This window comes from Nothobranchius furzeri, chromosome 2, assembly GCF_043380555.1.
Source record: "Nothobranchius furzeri strain GRZ-AD chromosome 2, NfurGRZ-RIMD1, whole genome shotgun sequence".
Taxonomy (NCBI): domain Eukaryota; kingdom Metazoa; phylum Chordata; class Actinopteri; order Cyprinodontiformes; family Nothobranchiidae; genus Nothobranchius; species Nothobranchius furzeri.
The window spans coordinates 91,226,495-91,247,615 of NC_091742.1; the positions used below are offsets into that span (position 1 = coordinate 91,226,495).

The window sequence follows — 21,121 nt, forward strand, 5'->3', positions numbered from 1 at the left end:
AATTAAAACATTTCAGAATTTTTAAGATATTAACAATTAAATATGTATGTGATTACATCATGACATCATGAAGGAGGCTACTGATTCTAGCCCTGTGACACTTGGTGGTGACGTATGAGCTGATTCACCTGGTAAATAACTTTTACATTAAATATTTTGTTTTTGCCATCAAAAGTAAATTAACTAATAACCTGCGTTATTGCAGGACACTGTAGCGGAATATAATTGGTATATTCTTACACTTTATTAAGGTCCAGAGATTAATCTTTGGACCGGGCACTTAGAATCAGAAGAGGTTGTTTTTACCACAGGGAATTTTATTCAAACACCTTGTATTGAGTTAGAGACAAGAAAAGAGAGATGGGACGTTTAAGAATATTTATTTTATAATTATTCAAAACAATCACCAGGACTAACTCTCTAATGATGGATGCAGATGAATGTGAGCTGAAGTGTTGGTGTGTGTGTCAGTTCAGAATCTCCATCTGACCGAGGCGAGTCTGAGGGCAAGATGTTGTTTTGTTTAAATAATGACGATGGATTTCAGGGGGAAGCCATGACACGCCATCTATGCCGACCTACGTACCATTTCGGAGACCCCCGTGTAAGATCCGGATGGCAGGTCCTCGGACCCTCCTTTGGTGCTGGAACCGGTGAAACAGCGTCGCAGCACGACAAACCAGTCTAAGGAACGTCTCCCGGTACCACGGCAGGTTTCAGCGTCACGTAGAGAGTTCAGCTTTTATTCTGAAGGAACCGTCTTCTTGTTGGTAAAACGACAGAATTTTCCAGCTTGACAGTTCTCAGCTTAAAAGTAGAAAATACAGCTGGCCAGTCTGTACTTCACTTAGCGATGATGGATTTGAGAGCTGGTCGAGTACTTGGTTGGAACTGCGTTGAACCAAGTTGAACTACGTTGAATGCTTTGTTGGAACTACGTTGAACTGAATTAAAATGGCGTTGTTCTGTTTTATTAAGCTTAGTTGTTTATGAATCTTAGCCAATCGGAGTGGACAGATTAACTAAACACCACAGAGCTCTGCCACGCATCAGAAAGGAAGTTCTGATTGGATGAGTGAACAATGTGTCATGTGTTTACTTTATGTGGATCAGTTAGTCCAAAGTCCTGTTATTCATTTAACACCTAAATCATACATTGTGATTTCACAGATCAGTCACCTGATTATTATTGACCAACAGTTGTTTTGATTAGCTTTATTAAAAATAAAGTTCTTTGATTAACTAATGAAAAGTGTTCTTCGTCCTTCTTCTGTCTTCTTTGCTGGAATGTAAACATCACAAGCAAGCGCACGACCTTGGCAATTTATGCACACTGTCACTGTGTTAAAGGGCAGCTGTTAAGGGCAGAAATGGCATATTCATAACGCTACAACACTCAGCAAAATATGGACTCTACACCATGAGGCAGGCACACGTTAATACTCTATAAGAGCACATAAGGTGAGCAACACCACATATTATTGTACACTGTCCTGGATTTGTTTTCTTTCTGCATTATTTGTTTTCTTTCTGCATCTCATCATTAGCCTGGCTGATCACCTGATAACTCATGTCATCTGGTTGTGACAGCATGAGGATGTCCTCACACACCTGTAACCTATCAGCTCATCTGGCAGAATAGAGAGAGATGAGACAACACCACATCTCCTGTTCCTGGAAAGCCTTCAGCCGTCCTTCGATGACTGAGAACCTCCATCAGCTCTGTCTCCTGTCTGCCTACAAATATTATAATAAATATTGTGTTTGACAAGTTTTTTGTGCTGCCAAATATCTCATTTAGATTCCAGTTTTGATATTTTAATGGATATTTATAAATTACATTGATTGAATCACATTGTTGCATGTTTAACTAGCTCTATTGTGATGAATTAAACTAGCACCTCACTGTTAAAAGCTCGTTTTAATTTCAAGCATGTTTAAGTATTTATGGACATGAACAAAAACAGGAAATATATAAATTGAGATTTTTTTAATTAATATAACAAATAAAGGGGAAAGAGTCATTGAAAGGCACATTCTTCTGGAAGCTCCTGATCCTGACGACACTAGCAGGAGACCAGCTGCAGACAACAGAGGACCTAGAACCAAGAGAGCAGCTAGTATCAGTAAATAAATAAATCAGGGCAGTTTTAGTGGGCTGAACACATTACAGAATAATTTTCTCATGGGGTAGTTTCATAACTTTCTATGCAGCAGACTGTAGCTTGAGCCCAGGGCTCCTGGAGAGCTGCTATCCAGCACGTTTCAGTGGTTTTCCTGCTTTAACGGGTTAAAATAGCTGTTAAGCAGCTCAGCGATTTGTTGCTGATTAAAACCAGGTGTGTTGAAGCAGATAAACCTCTAAAACATGCTGAATACTAGCTCTCTAGGGCTGTGGAGCCAAACCCTGCAGCTAATCCAATGCTATGGGTAACGGCTACTTACCATTCAGAGCTGGTTCTGTTGGGTCGGTTCCGCTAGTTTCAGGCAGCTCACAAGCTCAAAACAATAAGGCACAGGTCCGCTTGTCTCCTCCAAATAGACTTGGTCCTTTTCTTCTCAAGTGTCTGGGTAAAGTGGGGGATAAATGTCCTCCACTTCTAATAACTGCTCAGAGTGAAGGGAGCTAGCATAGTCTAGTTAGCGATCGTCTTCGTCACTGCCGCGGCTCCGCCCTCTCGGTCCTCCAGGCAACTTCTACTAATGTTGCAGTTTTTAAAATTGATACGTGGGTGGAGAAGGACTCTGAGGGGGGCATTACCACTTCTTTAAAAAGTTATGTTACTGATCATTTCAAAATATTCTCACGAAATAATTTGTATTTCGTTATCTGACTAGTTAAAAAATAAAATACATTTTGTTTAATTTTCAGAATGTCACTTTTTTCCTTGAACTTTTTAATTATTTAAAAAATTGTAATAATATTGATGATAAAAGAAATCAACTTGTGAATGCAATGTATGTTATTATAGTAAAATAGTATTTCATAAGCTTATTCACACATGGAAAGTATCTATGTGAACTAATCGTACGTTCATTGTGTAAAAGTAGCTCACATGCCAAAAAAGCTTGGAGATCCCTAAAATATATAAATAACTTTTGAGGTTTTAACTTTTTTGTTGTTTCAAGTAAGGGATGATGGTGTCCTAAAGCCCCCTATGGACAGGCATCTACTAGTCCATGGAGACTCCTGTCTAACATCATATGATGTAAGCCTGTTTTTGTTGCCTTGATGTTTTTGGCCGCAAGGGAAGAGTAATGTTAGTTCTCAGATCAAATAAGAATTGTGTAACAAAAATAAAGGATAAATTAACTGTGTGACAGAGTTCTGCTCAGACAGCAGTATCCATCTGATGATGGAGATACAGATTGAAGCTGAGTTCTGTTTTCCACAACTCAACAGGTCCTGCAGGAGGCCAACACCTCACTGGTCTGAAGCTGTCCTCCTGAACATCGTGTTGTCCTTGTTCTCTCTGATCACAGCAGTTCTAAACCTCCTCATCATAATCTCAGTCTCCTGTTTCAGGCAGATATTAAAAAGAAAAACATCACATTTATCAATATTTTTATCTGATCAGAATGTGATTCTATGCTGCGTAAGTTATTTTAACCTCACTGACTGACTTTGTTTCCTTGTAGGAAGCTCCAGAAACCAACTAACATCCTCATCCTCTCTCTGGCTGTGTCAGATTTCTTTGTTGGCTTTTTAATCATTCCATTTGAAATCTTTAGAAAGACAAAATGCTGGATGATTGGTAATATCACATGTTTATTTTACTATTATGTTTCCATTTTGTCTCTCTGTGCTTCAACTGGAACCATTGTTCTCATATCAGCTGATCGCTATGTGGCTATTTGTTACCCTCTGCATTATCCCACCAGAATAACCTTACCAAGAATGAAATGCTGTGTTTGTATCTGTTGGAGCTGTGCTGCTTTCTATGTAACTTGCTTGTTAAAAGATGAACTGATTCAGCCAGGCAGGAGTAATTCCTGCATTGGAGAATGTACAGTATCTGCAGATTATATTGTAGGAACTTTTGATCTGTTTATATACTTTTTATTTCCAGTTACAGTCATCATAGTTCTGTATATGAGAGTATTTGTGGTGGCTGTGACTCAGGCTCGTGCCATGTACTCTCACAATAGAAGTGTCACCCTTCAGCTTTCAGTGCAACAACAAACGAAGAAATCAGAGCTAAAAGCAGCCAGAACACTGGGTGTTCTTGTAGTTGTGTATCTGATTTGTTTCTGTCCATATTACTGCTGCTTTTATTTTATAGATAGTTTTACAAGTACAACATTTGTATCATTCTTGTTCTTCCTCATGTATCTTAACTCCTGTCTAAACCCTCTGATCTATGCCATGTTTTATCCCTGGTTCAGAAAAGCTGTTAAACATATTGTAACTTTACAGATCCTGAAGCCCGGCTCCTGTGAGGCCAACATGTTATAGTCCTGGTGGACTGAGGGACGTACAACCTCCTGAACAGTTTACAATTTCAAAATCTAAAGTCCAGTTGTGACAGTATGAGTGTCCTGTCAATGTATCCTGAAAGATCATGCGCCCTAGCTACTTGGCCAAGGGGATGCCCCTTTGGTTCACTGGTTAGTGCGTGTGACTCTCACCCGGGAGTTTTGGGATCAAATCCCACCCGGGCCCTTGTTTCTCCACCTTGCCACACAGTGAAGGAGAAAATAGTTTTCTTCAGTCTCTACATTGTAAACATAAATGTACGTATAGAGCAGGGCCGGTTCTAGGCTGGCATGTGTGAGGGGGCAGACAGAATTGTAAAAGGGGCAGATTGTGGTGATAGAAGAGGAAAAGGTGTAAGTTGGTAGTGAAGGTACTGTGGGTGACTTAGTCATGTGACTGGATTGCATTTTGTTAGACTTTGACCTTGCCTTTCTTTCTCTGTACCTGAAACCCTTATTCATGTGTTCATCACACAGTGGTGGCACCAGGGGGGGCGCTATAGCTACCCCTGGATTAGTCATTGCACCCCTATAGCACCCCCAAGTAAATATTAGATTTTTTTTTTTACAATTTATTTAACTTGTGGATGTGATAATATCTAACATACAAAACAAAAATAATCAGTAAATTATCATATAGATATTTAAAACTTAAACCAAAACAGGAAATGGATGTTAACCTTTGACCTCATTTTCCACCTGCGAACGAGTGAAAGGTAGATCTGGTGGTAAAATGGATCGGTTTTTGTTGCCTAAATTTCCACAGGTTGTCAGAAATGAATGAATCTTTGGAAGTGATCTCAGACCCACAAAAACCTACAGATCTGGATGAAAAGAGTCAACCCTCAACCGCCGCAGCAGTCGAGGGTTTTGCCACTAGAAATGCTAACACTAATGTTAGCTAACCTTGCAACACTATAGATGGTTTTCTGTGTGGCTGTATGTGTTTAGGATTTCATGGAAAAGTCAGTGATTGTTCATATGTTTATGATGTACAATAATGATTGTTTCAGGTGTTGTTGAGGTTTTGTGCTCGCATGCGTATCTGCTAGTGTTGAAGGTGTTTTAGAGAACAATAGGTACGCATGACCACTTCCTTCATAGCACCCTCAATGAAAAGACTAGCTCCTTCATAGCACCTGTAGAAATACATTTCTGGAGCTGCCACTGTCATCACATCATAACTAAACTACAGCAATAACATCTAGAGGTCAACCGATATGCTGAAAACACAAAAGCAATATCTAAAGGTGATTCATTCTTTGTTTAAGTCACTATTTCCTAACATCTTCATCTGAACTAAAAATTAAACCTGTTGAACAACGAGCCTGCAGCTGAAGCAAATATCACCGGCACTCTTAGCGGAGAGCCCATAGAGGGGCTCTGACTTAGAGAGGCCGTAGATAAGAGTTAGATAACTTGCAGCTTATAAGAGGAGAGTTCTAGCCTGGTAAATTAGACTAAACAAATATATTATATAGTCTGGCAATGCTCCATTGATGGCTGTCAGTCATTGGGCAGGTTCTACCGTTGTCTATCAAACAATCTGCGCATGCTACTGGACAACGAACAACGTGACTTGCTCACCACAACAGATGACAGTAAATGAGGCAGTTTGCTGTTGAAGAAGGCAAAAATACATCCTTTTTCTAAATAAAGGACTTAAACACATCTATCTGCTCCTGATTCTAATGAAGCCCAAGTCCTAATAGTCCAAAATTGATGTAAAAGCCGTTTGAAATGAACTGTCGCCATCTTGTTTCACTACGTCACATCATCCCATCTAGGGACCAGATGTCCCGCTTTGTGTGGGAACTGCCTAGCCTGGCAAGCCAGACTAAATAAATGTATTATTTAGTCTGGCCATGCTCCATTGACGGCTCTTGGTTGTGGGGCGGGTTCTACCGTTGTCTTTCAAATGATCTCCGCATTCTACTGGACAATGAATGTGACATCCTCTTTTTTTCACTCTGTTGCATCATCCCACCCACCAGGCATATAGAGTGCCCTGATTGGCCCACAAAGCGGATAAAGCTCTGTGATTTGTTCACTAAGCAGATAGAGCACTATGATTTGCCCACCATTATGGACCAATCACAGCTCTTTATGTGTTTGAAACCCCTTTAGAGAGTCGTGATTGGCCAGCCAGAGTCCTGGTAGGAGCTGCGGTGGTTCAAATGGAGCATGCCTAGACCAAACTTTGCAAAGCAAGAATTTGGTCTAGTTCACTAGGCTAGGAACTGCCCGCATTTTCATTACTTTTCACGTGTTCCGCAAATTGAGACTCATGTCCCGCGTTATTGACAGTTTCCCGTTTCGAGTTTCAATCTTATAGAAGAAACTTTGAAGAAATCTTCCAGTTGCTGTCAATCAATGGAGGCGGGACTTTAAAGCAGATCCGGAGCGTGTGTGGAGCGCGCCCGAATCACCAAAACAAGCCTGAGTGAGCACGGAGGAGAAAATGCTGTAAACTTGTGAATTAAACGTTTTCAGAGACACTCGACAGAGTCTTTGTTTTTTCTGAGTCATTTTTCATGTCTTGGCGCGGAGTCTGATGTGAAGAGGTCAACAGCATGTTTTCCAGTAATTAGACAGGTCCATGATGAACAGAATAGAGGCTCTACCACAGACAAGGTGCTGCGGTTTCAGATACCTGCATACATGCTGAGCCCCTTAAAGCACAGTGAAGAAATAATGAGAATAAATGGAAGCTTTGATCACTGATTCTCAGAAATTTGAGGCAAAAAATAACTCTAAGAAACTCTATTAGTAGATTAGATCTGAATGTTTATTCTCTCACCTAAAATTAGAAGAGGTTTGTGGTCATGTTTAAAAAATCATTTTGTTTCTGAATTATTAAAAAAATTGCTAAAAAAGTATGGATATTTTTTTCAATGAGATGCTGATTTTAGTGGAAAATGAATGAAAGACAAACATAAATAGATCTAAAAAAATATTACTGGTAATTTTACTGTCATTCTATTAGGGAAAACCTTCAATGAAAACTCTGAAAAGCTGCTTAAACCTGCATTTTTTTTTATTATTATTGTCGGCCTATCTATAATACTAAAATGATCAGAGCAACTACAGAGTTATGTTGTGGTCACTTGAGAGGAATTGTGAAATAGTAAAGCTTTTGCTGTATGCTTGTTCATGTTGAATTCAAGTAAAATATATACAAAAAATATATGATGATAATAAGAATATAATGTTATGTATATGCAACAGTGATGTTAGGGCTAAAAGGCAGAATATACGTTTTGTTTGTTTGTTTTTTTCTCATTACATTGGAACTTCACATTGTGCCACATTTGGCTAGTTGGAATCTAGTCAGTGGCGTGTCGAGATCTATTAAAATGGGGTGGCCCAGGTGAGGCACAACTTTGTGCATGGGTGGCACCAATGATTATGCTTTTTTTGATTTACCATCAAGCCTTTTGTAGACAATGAAAAGCCTATTTAAAGGTAAATTAGTGTGGTGGCACCTGGGGTGGCCAATCAGATTCCAAGGGTCGTATGTGCTACCCCAGGCCACTCCCTGGACACGCCCCTGGATCTAGTCACCCTAATCCCGCCCACCAGTGGATAAAGTGCTGTGACTGGCCCACCATTGTGAATCAATCACAGCACTCTTTTTGTCTGAATCCCCTATAGAGAGCTGTGATTGGCTAGCCTGAATGCTTCCAAGGGCTGTGGAGATTCCAATAGGAAGCCTAAGTCACGCCCATCTACTTCCAGACCATGGGTCCCCAGAAGAACTAAAAATTAATGCATGTCAATGTGGCTAAAACGCTATTTTTTAATTCTGCTTATTATGTGCCATGGATTTCATAGATGATGTGAGTGAATTTTAAAGGATCATTTTGATACCAAGAACTCACTTATTTTCGAATGGGGAAACGTTATTTTATGTTTTGTGTGAATAAAAGTCCATGATTACAAATGTGCATCACCAAAGTAATGTCATCAAACCTGACACAAAGAATAACAGAAGGAAAATGGCTGTAAGTTCAGTAACCTTCAAATCCATCTTTCAGGAGGAAAGAACCACCAAAAATCTGGCTATGTGGTAAGCAGCAGCTATGTTAGGAGAGAGGAGATTATGTGGTGACATTAATGATGAAAGGCAAATGATTATGAATGGTGATTCACAGTGATATTAAATAAGACAATGATTGAGTTCTGATGAAACATGACCTTGTACGTTTCAAGAGTTTTCTAAGTTGCTCATAAAGGTGTGACGTCTGGGTTTATAAAATAAATTGGGCTGTTTGTTAGATGCAGAGGTGCAAAGTAACAAATTACATTTACTCACGTTACTGTAATTGAGTAGCTTTTTTGTAAATTTATACTTTTTAAGTCGTTTTTAAAAGCTGTACTTTTACTTGAGTAAGTTTTTAAAAAAGAATTGTAATTCGCTACATTTTAAATCATATCCGTTACTGAGTAAAAATAAATTATAGGCTTAATAAATTAAAAATATTACGTGAAGCAGCGTTGGAACGGAAAGAGACACCTGCATGAGCGCCGCGTCTAAACGGTGTGTGTGTGTGTGTGTGTGTGTGTGTGTATGTGTGGGGGGGGGGTACACTTTAGCTCAAAGACATCAGTTCAGTTCCTCAACTCGCTGTTTACCTCCTCTCTCCCTTCTCTCCTGTGTGTTGGATCCCGCACCTTCGCGCACCGGTGTGACGTCATCAGAATTCTGCTCGGTTCGGTAGCCGGACTCGGTTCCGTGTTTGAAACGTGTTTCTCTACCGCTCCGCACGGCAGCGGCAAAATAACGTTTAGCGCTCATAACAAGCGGATTATCAGCGCTCTGCTCATAAAACAGAAGACCTGCAGGCCTCTGTGAGTTGAAACATCCTGATACTGTTCAGGTGTAAACATTGTGCTCCATCCCTGTGTCTGAACTCCGAAGATGCTTCTTGATGCCACAGATATGTGATGATTTAGCTTGTTTCTTTATTTTACTCCACAATAAGAGATTAAATTATTACAAAAGTAGTTCAATGTAGTTAAATTAGTCATTCAAATTATTCTAACATGCTGCAGTGTGTGTGTGTGTGTGTGGGTGCATGAATGTGTGTGTGTGTGTTACACATATAGAACTGCATGAGAAAGTGTGGTTTCATCAAATCCATGCATCCTATATCTTGGATGCAGTAATGGCTCAGGAAAATAACTTCTATTTCATACATAATGACGTCTCTGCAGTGTTTATGATAATGTTTTATCTTATCTTTGGTCTGGGAGGTGTAACTTATCATGATACAAGCCTTTTAAAACATGTTAAAGTGCTACAAGACGAGATAAATGCATGAATTTAAAGTTCATGTTTGGAGGCTCACGCTGGTGAGGAGACACCATTAGTTCTAGTAACACCTGGGCTCCCAAGGCCTGTTCTGACAGAATGGACGTTACGGGACCCTTAAGGATTCCAGTTGGATGATTGGAGGATTATTTAGGAGGATTGGAATGAACACACTGATTTCAGTGGTGAAGGGTTAAATGAGTGAGTGAACCCACTACCAAGGATGAACTCTGCTAACTTTAAAAATCAGCTTCTCTAAATAAGCATGAAGGTCAGAGAGGAGATCTAGGATGGACATGGATAAAGGAACTGTAATGTCGAGGTAAAGTAGGGCAGGGCCAACGTTAACAGCGGTCATACGGTCCATCTGAAATGTTTGACTGCATTAGGCTTGTTATAGTATGTGACAGGTTAGAGCACAGTCTCATGTTAGAGTTTTGTCATGAAAACATTGAATACCTCACACACTGATGGCATCTAAAAATTAACTTTTTTTTCAAAATAAAGAATAATTTTAATCACAATTGAAACTTATCATCCTAGAAAAACCTCGTCCAATCAATGTGAACGTCCTGTTCTCGTGATTGGATAGAAATCCCTCCTTCAAGCTGTGTGTGTTTGAGTGTGTGTGTGTGTGTGTGCGCGCGCGCACACACGAGCAAATTGTAAACTGGCGTTGTGATATAGCACTACTTAGATGTAGCCATCCTTATGCTGAAAAAAATGTAACTAAGTAACTTTTACTTTGAGTATATTTTGTTTACGATACTTTTTACTTTTAATTGAGTAAAAATTTAGGCAAGTACTTTTACTTGTAATTGAGTAAAAAATTATCAAAGTATTGGTACTCGTACTTAAGTAGGAAATTTTAGTACTCTTTCCACTTCTGCTTACTTAGTATAGACCCAGATCCCAAACCAACTTTGACAACAGATTAATGGCGTCATTTTTTTTATCGCGCGATAAGAGTCTGGCTTTGCCGCAGCGCGTTAACGCCGATAACGGCCCACCCCTAATTTCAACCCATTTTCTAAAGTGCAGCATTATGTTAAATGCACTGAGGTTTACCCTATTACATTTACATTTCATGGTTAAACAACAGTACATATTAAAATCTAAGCTCAGCTCGGCAATGACTTAAAGTACATAAATATCATTTTACTTACCGAACAAAATGAAGTGGAGACTCCTTGGACGCTCTATTAGTGCAATTAATGCCACAGCCAGTCATTTTGTCCAACAATTGCACAAAAAATATCCAAAACAGAACGCACAAACACAGAGACTCAAAATCCCGGAGCAGTTTCCAAGCCAGACCGAGGCTCTACTGAGGCCTTTCCACGGAGCTAGCTTTGTGGTCACGTGGGTCTGATGCTCATTAATTATACAGAATTTTAGGCTTTTAATACACTTAAACAGAAGAGTGAGAAAATAATTCACCCCCCTCAGAGTTGTCATGAGTGTAAACTAGATCATTTAAACCAAAAACATGTTTTGGTACCAGGCTGTAAACATGTTTATTTCTGCTGTGAAATTGGTATTTTTAACATGGGAGTCAATGAGGATTTGCTCGCTTCTGACACCAGCCCCCAGCAGATGAGGGTGGAAATGCAATTTTTGGTACTTCCGGGTTGAGACCAATTTTAGAGCCGCATTGTGGGGGCTTGGTTGCAGCACCATGTAATTAGTGTCGGAAAAGAAGTCAGGCAATGGAATTTTTTTGACGATCTTCTGGTGCAAGGCTACAGACAGCCTGTGTCTTGAGATGAAAAGTATGCAGTTACCCTTGATTAAGCAGGCTGTGGAGAAATCAATGTCTGGTGATCTCTGACAATACAGTGGACAAATAACTTTGGACATCTCCAGCGTTACACAAGCATGTAGCCACAGTGGAGAGGAAAGCTCCCTTAACAGGAAGTAATAATAATTTCACGACTAACCATGTGGTGTTTGGTTAATGTGTTAATCTCACACGAGAAGGGTATATTCTACTACCAAAGAAAACGGAAGTACATACTTTTATTGTGAAGACAAGTTGTCATGGTGATTCAGTAGTTAGGAGTTGTGTGGAGAATAAAGTGCTATTTTTTGGTAACACATACCTCCTCTGATCCTTCATCCATCTGCCAACTCCTACATTGGTGACCCCGACGTCGGACTATGTTTGCTGATCGTCCAATCTAGATGGATTCTGCTGTTCCTTCTGCTGCTGAAGGGGATATTCTACCGGCTGCCGCAGCCATTTCCCCCGCTGTCTTCGCAGCATCTATCAAGCTGCCAGATTTATGGCAACACGGCCCAGAACCTTGGTTCCAACATGTTGAGGCTCAATTCTACCTCCGGGGGATTACTTCTTATGACGCGAAATACTTTCATGTGGTCGCCGCACTGGACGCTGGTTCTACCCACCGTTTAATGGGGCTGTTGTGGCAGCCTCCGTGGGCTAACAAATATGGTGTTTGAAGGACAGTCTGCTCAGGATCTACCTTCTGTCAGAGGAAGAGGGAGCTGACCGCCTGTTCTCGCTCAATGATTTGGGAGATAGCAAACCATCTGAACTGATGAACATGTTGGTACTACTTGGAACAGGTGACACTTCTTTTCTTTTTACTCATCTTTTCCAATGCCAGCTACTGCCGGTTGTTCACACCACCTTGGCCAGCTCCGAGTTTCTGTGCTCTAAGGACTACCGAGCGTTGGTGGAGGAAGCAGACAAGATCCTGCTGGCTTCTAGGGCGCATGGCGTTCATGCCATCATGCCAATCGTTCCCCGAATGCCAGTTGAGCCATGTCAGAACATGTCAGTGACAGCTGTCACGGAACACAAGAGAGGAAATCTGGACTGTGTTTTTAACCACCGCAAGTTTGGATCTAAGATGAGATGCTGCATTCCACCCTGCTCCTTCCCCAACCAGGGAAATGGGGAAAGCCGGCGCTCAATAGCAGCAGTTAACGCCGGCTCATCAAACGGGCTGCTCTTCCTGACAGACGCTTCTTCAGGACGACATTTCCTAGTCGATTCAGGAGCTCAGCGGAGTGTTATTCCAGCTTCTGCTGCTGACACCTGGTTTCCTGTGCATGGTCCCCAGTTGGATGCTGCAAATGGGACTCCTATTTGGACTTTTGGGACCCAGTTTGTGACTCTCTGTTTTAATGGGCGCAGTTTCAAATGGGATTTTGTGATAGCCTCGGTTTCTGTACATATTTTGGGTGCTGATTTCCTGTGTGCTTTTCGGTTGATGGTGGACATAATTAACAGATGTCTAGTTGATGCTGTCTCTTTTGAAACTTCCATAATCTCTGGGAGGTACTTCATCTGTACTTTTGGCTAACATGCTACCCTCGGGTGACGAGTGCCACAGGTTGCTGGCCGAGTTTCCCTCGATCACAATCCCCACGTTCTCTGCTGCTGTAGCAAAACACGGGGTTGAACATTACATTCCAACCACTGGTCCTCTAGTGTTTTCCCGTCCCCGTCGCCTGGACCCCTCTAAGTTACAGATAGCACAGGAGGAGTTCACTAATATGGAGCGCCTCGGGATTGTGCGCCGCTCTGACAGTCCTTGGGTGTCGCCGTTATACATGGTTCCCAAGGCTGATGGTGCCCTTGTAGTGATTTCAGGCACCTTAACAATGCCACCGACAATGATCGCTATCCCATTCCCCACATTCAAGATTTCTCTGCCCATCTGGCCTCTGCCAAAGTATTTTCTAAGGTTGATTTGGTGAGGGGGTACCATTAGGTCCCAGTGCATCCTTTGGACGTACCCAAAAGTGTGGTGATTCCCCATTTTGGACTTTTTGAGTTCCTGCGGATGCCCTTTGGACTTAAAGGGGCTGCATAAACATTCCAACCTCTCATGGACTCTATTTTATGTGGGCTTCCCTTCTTGTTTCTCTATTTGGACGACATTCAGGTTGCTAGCTCATCAGTCCCTGAACACTTGGAACACCTCAGTTTGCTTTTCAACAGACTTAGTGTTTGGTGATTAACCCGAGCAAGTGTCAGTTTGAGTTTTCATCCATCAAGTTTTTGGGCCACCTGGTGTCACCTCAGGGTGCGGTCCCCCTTCCTGTGAAGGAACAGACAGTTGCAACTTTTCCACGCCCTGCATCTGTGAAGTCTCTGCAAGAGTTTTTAGGGATGGTCAATTTTTACAATCGTTTCATTCCCCGAGCAGCTCACCTTATGTACCCTCTCTATGATGCCCTCAAGGGCAAGAAGGGCAACCAAGTTGCCGTGTGGACACAGGACATGCTACATGCCTTTGATGAAGCTAACCCCTCCTTTCCACCGGAGCTGTCAGCAGCACGTTACCGCAGCAGCACGTCATAGCTGCAGATAGGAACCGCTGTGGTCAACAGAACCTTTTCCACCGGATCCATCAGCAGCGCGAGTTGGCCGCGTCTCAGGAGCAGCATGTCGCGGCCCTTACACGCTGGTTCTTTTTTCTATGCGCTACGCCTCTGAAACGGGTCAAGTTCAACATTTTTGGGGAAGGAAAGACAGGAAATGGAACGCGGAAATGGAGAGAAGCTTCCGGAGATTTTCAGAAAAAAGAAACCTACTGCCTTCCGGTTGCTTTACTTAAAAAAAAGAGTTACTAACTGTGCGGCCCCGTGAGAAGGTATCACCTAGTTAGCGGTCTCCTTTGTTTTTCAGGTCCGTATTGGCGATTATAAAATGGACAGAACATAAAACACAAACCTTTTGGAGCCATGATGTGGTTTTCTCCTGCTTGTTGTTGTGGTTACTGACGTCTGTCGGTGACAGCTGCTCCCCTGCTGCTACACGTCTCTGGTGGGAAGGGTCAAGCAGCAGCTTACGCGAGCAAGACGTGCTGCTGCAGTAACGTGCTGCTGACGGCTCCGGTAGAAAGGAGGGGTTATGGGCTCGACACACGGGAGGCGACAAACGACCGCGATCAGCAAAATTTGTCGCTGTCGCTTTTATTACCTGACACACGGGAGGCGACTCGCGGCAGCGGCCAGCGGCAAACCCGTCTACGCATTCTGTTCCATGGCGAAATCGAAACTTCCGTTGTTTTGTTTAGCTGTGTCAGGTTGGAGGGAATTAAGGTTATTTAAGCGGTTCAGAGTTAATAAAGTGGTAGATATGATGTTTCACAAGTTGTTGCTAGAGTTATGTGAAATCTTACTTCTGATTTTACTATATAAAACATAATAATAATCAACTTCTCCTTCATGTTTGCTCGGAGATGTGCGGAGCATCCTGTCTGCTCATTGGTCAGTGAATGAAACCTCCGTTGATTGGTCCTCGCCCGAGCGACAGCGATGAAAAGTTGAAAATGTTTCAACTTTCTGGGATCGCGTTGCTGGGTCGTACGTGCACGACACGTGCACGAGTGCAAACTTTCACACGCACGTTTTTCGCGTTTCGCTTAGTAGGAGTGAGACCCGCGATTATCGCTTTGTCGCGCATGTCTCATTGAAAATGAATGGAGGAGAGGCGATGTCGCCTCCCGTGTGTCGAGCCCATTAGACGGCATTGGCAGATGCTGCGCTACTGGCACACCCTACCCCAGATGCTCCCGTGGCCCTTACCACAGAAGCCTCCGATTTCACTATTGGTGGGGTGCGCGAGCAATGGGTCGGGGGCACCTGGCAGACTCTTGCTTTTTTTTGTCGAAAACTCAAACCTAATGAACAGAAATATAGCACGTTCGATAGGTAGCTCCTTGCTTTTTCTGGCGACTCACCATTTTCAGTTCATTTTGGAAGGTCGCAAGTTCACTGACTTTGTCAACCACAAACCATTGACTTTTGCCATGGCAAAGGTTTCTGAACCAAGGTCTGCCCGCCAGCAGTGACAGCTTTCCTTCTTAAGTAAGCCCATTTCTTGCCCGACGTGCCTGTAGAGTTGGCTGTACCACCTTGTCATAGTCGGCCGCCAAACCCCATTCCTACTGGCCTGGTCACTCACCCACAGAGGGTTTGACAGTCCGAGATGGACTCTGTCCATCAAACTAAGACCAGTAGAGGTGGTTGCCCCATTAAATTGCCCCTTCGATATAGTTGATGTTTGCTTCACTTTTATTAAATGGGGTTTTCTGTGTTTTACCGCCCTTCTGTGTTCTGGGGGGTCTGTGCGGTGTTCGGTTGATGTGTTAATCTCACACGAGAAGGGTATATTCTACTACCAAAGAAAACGGAAGTACATGCTTTTATTGTGAAGACGAGTTGTCATGGTGATTCAGTAGTTAGGGAGTTGAGTGGAGAATAAAGTGCTGTTTTTTAGTAACGAATACCTCCTCTGATCCTTCAGCCATCTGCCAACTCGTACAACCAATCATTATGTAATCATTCAAGAATCAGCTAATAAATCCACCATGGAGTGGTTGTGAAGCTTAGGTAACCATTAAATCCTGATTCATTTATCATTAGTTCCTCATTAGGTGAGCCAACTTTGGGATCATTATTGTAAAGTGTTACCAAGACATTTGATAGGTTTTGGAAATATTTGTTCATTTATGATAAAATAGCTGAATACTATGAAAAGCTGACATTGCTGCTGAGGCTATGGGCAGAGCACAGCGTCAGGGACTGAACAAGAACAGGTTAGCTGTTCCTGCATTATTAAAAGGTTATGTTACTGGTCCTTTTAAAATATTCACACAAAATAATTTGTATTTCATTATCTGACTAGTTAAAAAATGTTTTGTTTAAACTATTTTCCTTGAACTTTTTAATTATTTTTAAAACATTTTTTAATAACATTGATGATGAAGAGAAATCAACTTGTGAATGCAATGCATGGTAATATAGTAAAATAGCATTTTTAACATAAGCTTATTCACATATGGAAAGAATCAATGTGAACTAATGGTACTTTCATTGTGTAAAAGGAGCTCACACGTCAAAAAAGGTTGGAGATCCCTAAAATATATAAATAACTTTTGAGTTTTTAACTTTTTTGTTGTCTCAAGTAAGTGAGGATGGTGTCCTAAAGCCCCCTACGGACGGGCCTCTACTAGTCCATGGAGACTCCTAACATCATATGTTAGCCTGTTTTTGTTGCCTTGATGTTTTTGGCCACAAGGGAAGAGTAATGTTAGTGCTCAGATCAAATAAGAATTGTATAACGAAAATAAAGTATAAATGATCTGTGTGACAGGGTTCTACTAAGACAGCAGTATCCGTCTGATGATGGAGATACAGATTGGAGCTGAGTTCTGTTTTCCACAACTCAACAGGTCCTGCAGGAGGCCAACACTTCACTGGTCTGAAGCTATCCTCCTGAACATCGTGTTGTCCTTCTTCTCTCTGATCACAGCAGTTCTAAACCTCCTCATCATAATCTCAGTCTCCTATTTCAGGTAGATATTAAAAAGAAAAACATCACATTTCTCAATATTTTTATCTGATCAGAATGTGATTCTACGCTGCGTAAGTTATTTTAACCTCACTGACTGACTTTGTTTCTTTGTAGGAAGCTCCAGAAACCTGCTAACATCCTCATCCTCTCTCTGGCTGTGTCAGATTTCCTTGTTGGCTTTTTAATCATTCCATTTGAAATCTTTAGAAAGACAAAATGCTGGATAATCGGTAATATCACATGTGTATTTTACTACTATGTTGCCATGTTGTCTGTCTGTGCTTCAACTGGAACTATTGTTCTCATATCAGCTGATCGCTATGTGGCTATTTGTTACCCTCTGCATTATCCCACCAGAATAACCTTACCAAGAATGAAACACTGTGTTTGTCTCTGGTGGAGCTGTGTTGTTTTCTATGTAACTTGCTTGTTAAAAGATGAGATGATTGAGCCAGGCAGGAGTAATTCCTGCATTGGAGATTGTACAGTATCTGCAGATTATATTGTAGAAACTTTAGATCTGTTTATAACATTTTTATTTCCAGTTACAGTCATCGTAGTTCTGTATATGAGAGTATTTGTGGTGGCTGTGACTCAGGCTCGTGCCATGTACTCTCACAATAGAAGTGTCACCCTTCAGCTTTCAGTGCAACAACAAACAAAGAAATCAGAGCTAAAAGCAGCCAGAACACTGGGGGTTCTTGTTGTTGTGTATCTGATGTGTTTATGTCCATATTACTGCTGCTTGTACTTAATAGATAGTTTAGCAACTACAACATATGTATCATTCTTGTTGTTTCTCATTTATCTTAACTCCTGCCTAAACCCTCTGATCTATGCCATGTTTTATCCCTGGTTCAGAAAAGCTGTTAAACATATTGTAACTTTACAGATCCTGAAGCCCGGCTCCTGTGAGGCCAACATACTGTAGATACTGTGGACTGAGGGACGTACAACCTCCTGAACAGTTTACAATTCTAAAATCTAAAGTCCAGTGAAGGAGAAAGTAGTTTTCTTCATTTCCTACATTATAAACATAAATGTATGTAGAGAGCAGGGCCGGTTCTAGGCTGGCATATTTGAGGGGGCAGACAGAATTGTGACGGGGGAAGATTGTGGTGATGGAAGAGGAAAAGTTGTTTTGGTGGTGCAGGTATTCCAGGATCTTTTAGTCATGTGATTGGATTGTATTTTGTTACACTTTGATCTTCCCTTTTTTTCTCTGTCCCTGAAACCCTTATTCGTGTATTCACCACATCATAAATCAACTACAGCAATAGCATCTATATGGTATCCCATCCAAAGCCCTCACCAAACTTCAAGACATCCAAAATTGTCCTGCCTGTCTCCTAACCAGTGACCACATCACCTCCATCGACTTCCTCTCCCTCAGTGTATAACATTCAAAACTCACTCAGAACTCACTCCCACAACCTCTCCACAACTGCTCTGACCTCTCCACCATCAAAACTATGTTTTACAGTTTATGTTTCATTTTTGCATAATCTGTCTGTTTAACCTTGTCTTTTTACAAAATCTCTAAAGTTCTTCATTAATAAAAACTATTATTCCATTTTATGACCCAAGACCTGTTCTACTATGAGAAAACCATTAACATCAGATCGACCATTCATTCCTCCATGTCAACATGCACAATCAGACCACAGCTACAGCAACACAGGTTTGTGGCCAGTTTTCAGTGTGATTACTGCTAAAACACTGGGGGGACATAATAACGATCTTAAATTCATCTACCTGCTGTCTCGACACCCTGCCAACTAAACTTCTTTAAAAAGTTTTTAGCTGTGTTAAACCCCGACTATGATGTAAAATGTGTGAAGGGTGGGGGTTACAAGAAACAGGGCAGTGGAATTAAAAATGTGTTTGTTTTGTCATAAAAGGTTCTAAAAACAAGAGAGCAAACAGATGGTGAGCATTAGTAAAATAATGCCAAATGAAAACAGGACTAAAATGTTAACTTTTAAAAGACCAATTATCAACATTAAAAACACCTGGTTAAAACTTTGTTAAAGGTTTTAACACACTAGAAGGCATTTTTTCAACTCACATAGTGGAGGATTAAACTCCTCCACTTGGGGCAGCACCTCATCCCCTTTTCTAATTGAAGAGGAGCTGACTCTCATCCCAGCTGCTTCACGCTCGGCTGCGAACCTCTCCAATAAAAGCCGAAGATCATGTTTTGATGAAGCCAACAGGACCATATCATCTGCAAGAAGCAGAGACCCGATCCTCTGGCCATCAAATCGAATGCCCTCAACTCCTTTGCTGCACCTAGAAATTCTGTCCATAAGTTATGAACAGAATCGGTGACAAACGGCAGCCTTGGCAGAGTCCAACTCTCACTGGGAATGAGCCGGACTTACTGCCGGCAATGTGGACCAAGCTCTGACACCAGTCATACAGGGACCTAACAGCCCACATCAGAGTGCCTGGTACCCCATTCTAACAGAGTACTCCCACTCCAGGTGGATATCATCCACCCCCAGAGCCTTCAATTCAATTTTTCAATTCAAGTTTATTTTTATAAACCCCAACCATGAGGCTACCACAGCTCAGCAGAACACCACTGTAGCTTTATTTGGGGAAAAAACACTTAGAGAAAAAATAAAGTTTACCCTCTCAGGCTCAAAATAAGTTTTGATAAAAGGACGAACAACTAAGTCCTTCAGGGGTACTTCGACGTAAAAAAATGCTCATGAAATATGCATGTGGATTAACCAGATAGGTAGGTAGGAAATAATGCAGTTAAAATACAACGTGTAAAAGAAAGTAGTTGAGAGTGGAAAGTGGTCAGTAAGTCTTCCAGCAGTCTAAGCCTACAGCAACATAACTACAGAGATAACCCTGGATAACCTAGCCTTTTAGATGGAGGCATGTTAGAGTTAGGGCAAGGGAGAGCCGTCTTTACCGACTGTACACTCCACTTCCCTCTACTCCCCCACTTGTCCAGATCTGGGCTAACATCAGATTTTAAGCATTGGCCCTATCAAATAAAAATGTTTTAAGCCTTATTTTTAAAGTAGACAAGGTGTCTGCCTCAAGGACTAAAGCTGGGAGTTGGTTCCACAAGAGAGGAGCCTGAAAGCTAAAAGGTCTGCCTCCCATCCTATTTCTAGATATTCTGGGAACCACCAGTAGGCCTGCAGTCTGAAAGCGAAGTGCTCTTTTATGAATGTAGGGAACAGTCAGATCACTGATGTATGATGGAGCTTGATTATTAAGAGCTTTATATGTAAGAAGAAGCATCTTAAAATCTATTCTGAATTTAACAGGCAGCCAATGTAGGTAATCCAAAACAGGAGAGATATGATCTCTCTTTCTAATTCTCATCAGAACTCTAGCTGCAGCATTTTGGACAAGCTGAAGACTTTTAACTACAGTCTGTGAACTTCCTGATATTAATGAATTACAGTAATCCAGTCTTGATGTAATAAATGAATACACTAGTTTTTTAGCATCTCTCATGGAAAGGATGTTTCTAATCTTAGCAATATTCCAAAGGTGGAAGAAGGAAATCCTACAAACCTGTTTAATGTGGGGTTTGAATGACATGTCTTGATCAAAGATAACATCAATGTTCTTTACTTTGTTCTCGGAGACTAATGTAATGTCGTTCAGGTCAGGTGACTGATTAAGCAGTTTTCTTTTCTGAAGTTCTGGTCCAAAGATGAGAACTTCAGTCTTGTCTTGATTTACAAGCAGAAAGCTTAGAAAGTTTAGAGTCATCCAATTTTATGTCTTCAAGACAAGCCAATTCAGTTAATCAGTGTTAATAGATAAAAACAACTGAGTATTGTCAGCATAACAGTGGAACTTTTTCCCATGCTATCTTAAATCTGGGGCACACCGGAGGTGGATCCACCGATCTGTCACTGTCGAATATGGTTTTCCTAAACTTCTCAGTGGGAGACATGTCAGTGAGCCATCCAGTGTTTATAGCTGATGTCAAAGCTTTTCCATTCCTGTTGGGGGGG

The 21,121-nt window shown here is 41.4% G+C and overlaps 2 protein-coding genes across 3 annotated transcripts in view; both read left to right on the forward strand.

Annotated features, from left to right (window-relative positions):
- The window catches only part of LOC107374367 (trace amine-associated receptor 13c), a 205,981-nt gene extending 185,004 nt beyond the window's left edge, over positions 1-20,977 (forward strand). Inside the window, exons 3-4 of one of the 2 annotated variants that reach the window (XR_011519134.1) lie at positions 17,005-17,127; positions 17,241-17,378. Coding sequence is in view for 1 of the 2 variants with exons in the window: in XM_015942598.3 (XP_015798084.3) it covers positions 16,955-17,127; positions 17,241-18,057 (990 nt within the window). In the remaining variant the exon portion in view is untranslated. Of the gene's footprint in view, positions 1-16,538; positions 17,128-17,240 lie in introns of those variants that run through there. The other variant, XM_015942598.3, reaches the window with a different exon arrangement.
- Positions 1,407-7,281, forward strand: LOC129154771 (trace amine-associated receptor 13c-like). The gene is made up of 3 exons (XM_070548387.1): positions 1,407-1,461; positions 1,548-3,526; positions 3,640-7,281. The coding sequence occupies exons 2-3, from the start codon at positions 3,354-3,356 to the stop codon at positions 4,454-4,456; spliced, it is 990 nt and encodes a 329-aa protein (XP_070404488.1). The 5' UTR covers positions 1,407-1,461; positions 1,548-3,353; the 3' UTR covers positions 4,457-7,281.
- Positions 20,978-21,121: the final 144 nt, after the last annotated feature.